General features: G+C 43.3%; 1 protein-coding gene across 2 annotated transcripts in view; it reads right to left on the bottom strand.

Moving 5' to 3' along the window:
- Positions 1–4,016, bottom strand: part of galnt14 (UDP-N-acetyl-alpha-D-galactosamine:polypeptide N-acetylgalactosaminyltransferase 14 (GalNAc-T14)) — a 244,066-nt gene that overhangs the window by 81,815 nt on the left and 158,235 nt on the right. For both annotated transcript variants that reach the window (XM_005753112.1, XM_005753113.1), the window contains exon 4: positions 475–542. In XM_005753112.1, coding sequence (XP_005753169.1) covers positions 475–542 — 68 coding nt within the window. The remainder of the gene's footprint in view (positions 1–474; positions 543–4,016) is intronic.

The following is a 4,016-nucleotide window of genomic DNA, read 5'->3' as shown; positions in this document are numbered from 1 at the left end:
TGAATTAAATAAGAACTGTTTTTGATTCGAAATATCAAAACTATTATATATGTGCCACAGTGAGCTTTATATATTTACTAGGTATGTGTGTTTTTAAAGGGATGCCAAATGCTGTCATTTTTCTGTAAAGCAAATTTACCTTGCCTTTGGGTATAAATAAAGTTACCTTGACCTTGACCTTGTTTGATATAGTTCACTAGGACTTTTTGAACCTCTGGAGATGGACTGGGCACATCTGTGGATGAGATAGTGTTCACGCTGTGAACGAAACTCCGTTCTGACCCAGAACGGAGTTTCTTCTCTTTTTTTTAAACTCCATTTTAATCCTGAAGCTGTGGACCCAGCTGCTGTGGACACATTCCTCCCTCTGACCTGTTTTGTAGGTCTCATCTTTGTTATCTCTGACCTGGAAGAAACCAGGCATGTGTATATTTGCAGTGTGTATATGAATGTGTGCGTCCAGCTGCAGCTCACCGTCGTCACTGAAGTCGTCCACCAGAATGATCTCATAGATGAGATGAACCGGGGTCCTGTTTAAAACACTGGAGAGAAGACAAAAAAAAAGTGATTTAAAATATTAGTCAGTTTGCACAATCATAAATAAGTATTCAAAACAAATGCATAAATGCATGGAAAAAGCTGACAAGTAAATGCCAACCTGCAGTGATGCAAACACACACTCAGGTGCTCATGAATCCATTATGTACGCAGCACACGCCATACGAAACAACATATTGAAAATGTCAGCCCAAATTCCTGTTATGAAAATGTATGACGTGTCGCCTCTAAAAAAACTATTTCATTAAAGAGGAAGATTGAAACATAAAAAATTCATAACTTTTACTGGAAGAAAATGAGAAAATGTGTTTTGTTCTGGGTGGGTTTCTGTTCCATTTTATTTCATTATTTCTACCGTTCAATAACCTCTGCATTCATCATGTCCTCTGGAGAAGTGTAAAAAAGGGAGAAAAGGAGAGGAGGATGAATGTGGGACAGGGAATGAAGAAATGAGAGGATGGAGTAGATAAAAAAGAGGATAGAAAAGTGAAAGAAATGAAAAGAGAAAAATCAGGGAGGAAGAAGAGAAGAACAGAAGTATGGTAAGGGGAGGACAGGGAGTGAAGGTAAAAAGGTACAAGAAAGTACATGAAAGATGAACAAGTAGAAAATCGATGGCTGAGGATCACGGTTGAGGGAAGGGGGCAGAGGAAGAAAGGAAAGATAAAAGAAAATATTAAAAAAGCAATAGGGAGAGACTGAAGAGTGTAAATGAAAAGGGGGGGGGAAAGGAAAGGTGAGAAGAAAGAAACCAAATGAGACAGAAAAAAGGTGAAATGGAATGAGAAAGGAAAGAGATCTGTTCCTTCTTCATATTTATCCTGTTCCAAAGGATGAATATGAGAAAGAGATACAGGCAGGGGCGGAAAGATACGAGGATGAAGAGAGAGCAGGAATGGGAAGGGGGAGTAAGTGGGGAAAAGGGTGAGAAAGTTTAAATGTGAAAATTAAAGGAAGACGAGGGAAGAAAAGAGCTAAAGGAGGGGTGAGCAAGCATAAAGGAGGGAAAAAAGGAAATCAACCTGAATTGACAGGTAGAAAAGGATAGATAGAGGAAAGAAAAATGGGGGGAAGGAGGAGGAAATGAGTAGGAGGGTTGTCACTTGATTGAGACTAAAAACAGGGAGGTACTGTGTATGGAGAAGAATGGCAGAGGTGAAAATTAGCAAGAGACTAGTGAGGAATGGATGGAGGAAAGGTTGGTAATGTAGAGGGAGGAGGAGGTGTGGAGAGAACCTGTGTCTCTGGGGCACTGGACCCCATCAGGAGGAGTTATGGATGCTTGGAGGTAGAGGGTAGGAGAGGTGGGGCGAGATAAAAGATAATGAGGGAGGGGGGAAAGAGAGAGAGGGGGTCAGGGAGAGATATGACAGCATAGTAAGGGAGACAAATAATCCTGATGCTAACTCTCTCTTGCTCTCTCTCTGTGGGCTGAGGGCCGATCAGGAGAGATGGATGAATGGATTGATGGATGAGATGGAGAGGAGGGGGAGGAGAAGGAAAGGTGTGGAGCAGGAAAATAAATGAAAGAGGGAGAGACGGGTGGAATCAAGATGGAGGGGAAAATAAAGACGGTGAGATGAGGTGATCAAGTAGAAAGAAAATAGTGCATTTGTCGCATTAGTTCCCATTAAATCACCCTGTATCCATCTATGCATCTATCTATGAAACAGATATGAGTGAAAGGACACAAATCTCTTTTCCTTCTCTTGCTACAACTTTTCTTCTCCCTTTCACAACCTCCAATTCCTCTCACTAGCTTCCATCTACGCAAACACACACAGACACACACAGACCCACACACACACACAGGAGTTCCCATTCTCTGGTTCACAGGCCACTAGCTATGAGGCTTAACCTCCCCTCAGGCGTGCTGAGGGAGAAGCTATCTTCAGCTCACAGAAAATATTATCACCGCTGACAATACCGCAGTCGGCTGCCACAGAATAGCAGCTCTATATCTGCGCCGCTCATTTCCAACACTCTATATATCAGTTTTAGCTGAGAATTTTTTGAAAAATTTTCATTACCTACAGCCGCCATTTGGAGGGTGCTTTCATCCAAAGTGCCTTAAGAGCATGCATTTTTAAAGAGTGGCAGGTGTGGGGCCCCGTGGGAATTTAACCCCACTCTCTGGCAGTGATAGCACTGATCTTAAATGGGTGCTACTGTATGACTGCCAGGGTGAGGGGTTCAATTCCCACAGGAGCCATGTATACAGGCTGAGAGCGTTCATGCTCTCAGAGTAGAGCGAGGCACTTTGAATAAAAGTGATAAAAGCTTCCTCTGAAATATCTGTGAAACAACAAAATGAAAACAACTGTTAAGCAAGAAGAGATATTTAATAAATTCAAAATTAAAATTAAAATTTTATTTGTCACACACACACAACCATACACAGTATGACGTGGGGGTGAAATGCTTGTAGCTGTACAATGCCCGACCATTAATTAAATGACAGAAAAAAAGGTTTTACAATATTTACAATTTAGAGGTTACTACAAAATTTACAAATTAACTTGGGAATTTACAGTAAAGAATGTGCAAATAGCAGAAGAGATTATAAAGATTATAAAGATTATAAATTATAGGAATTATAGGATTATAGGAAATGTGTGGTGGTGCGTGTGGTGATGTGATGTGTGTGAGAGTCCAGTCTTATAGGGACGTGTGTGGGAGAGTTCAGTCCTACACCTGGTTCAGGGCCCGAATAGCCTGGGGGAAGAAGCTCCTCCTCATTCTCTCTGTTTTGGCCTTAAGGGAGCGGAGGCGCTTCCCAGACCTCAACAGTGAGAAGAGTCCATTGTTGGGATGGGAGAGGTCCATCATAATCTTCTTAGCTTTGGTCGCTTGGTGTAGATGGACAGCAGGTCAGGGAGCTCTGATTGAATGATGTGTTTGGCTGAGCGCACCACTCTTTGCAGATCTCGTCTGTCCTGCTTGGTGCTGTTCCCAAACCAGGTGCAGATGTTTGCCGTCAGGACGCTCTCGATGGTGCAGGAGTAGAAGTTCTTGAGCGCCTTCAGTGGCAGATGGAAGTCTCTAAGTCTTCTGAGGAAGAAGAGACGCTGACGGGCTTTCTTAACCAGGGTGTTGATATGACAGGACAGGACCATGACAGGTCCTGAGTGATGTGGACACCCAGGTATCGGAAACTGTCCACTCTCTCCACTGGCGTGCCACTGATGATGAGGGGTTTGTAATTCCTCGCCTGCTTTGTAGTGAAGTCCATGATCAGCTCCTTAGTCTTGCTGATGTTTAGGAGGAGGTTATTCTCCTGGCACCAGGTCTCCAGGTTCCTAATCTCCTCCAGGTAGGCCGTCTCGATGTTGTCGGAGATCAGGCCCCCAACAGCAGTGTCGTCAGCAAAAGTGACAATGGAGGTGGTGTCTGATGTGACTACACAGTCATAAGTGTACAGTGAGTACAGCAGGGGGCTTAAAACACAGCCCTGAGGC

Source organism: Pundamilia nyererei, unplaced genomic scaffold, assembly GCF_000239375.1.
Source record: "Pundamilia nyererei isolate P.nyererei 1_Seehausen unplaced genomic scaffold, PunNye1.0 scaffold00404, whole genome shotgun sequence".
In the NCBI taxonomy this organism is placed as follows: Eukaryota; Metazoa; Chordata; class Actinopteri; order Cichliformes; family Cichlidae; genus Pundamilia; species Pundamilia nyererei.
The sequence above is the reverse complement of the archived record's forward strand: the minus strand, read 5'-3'. Positions and strand labels throughout refer to the sequence as shown.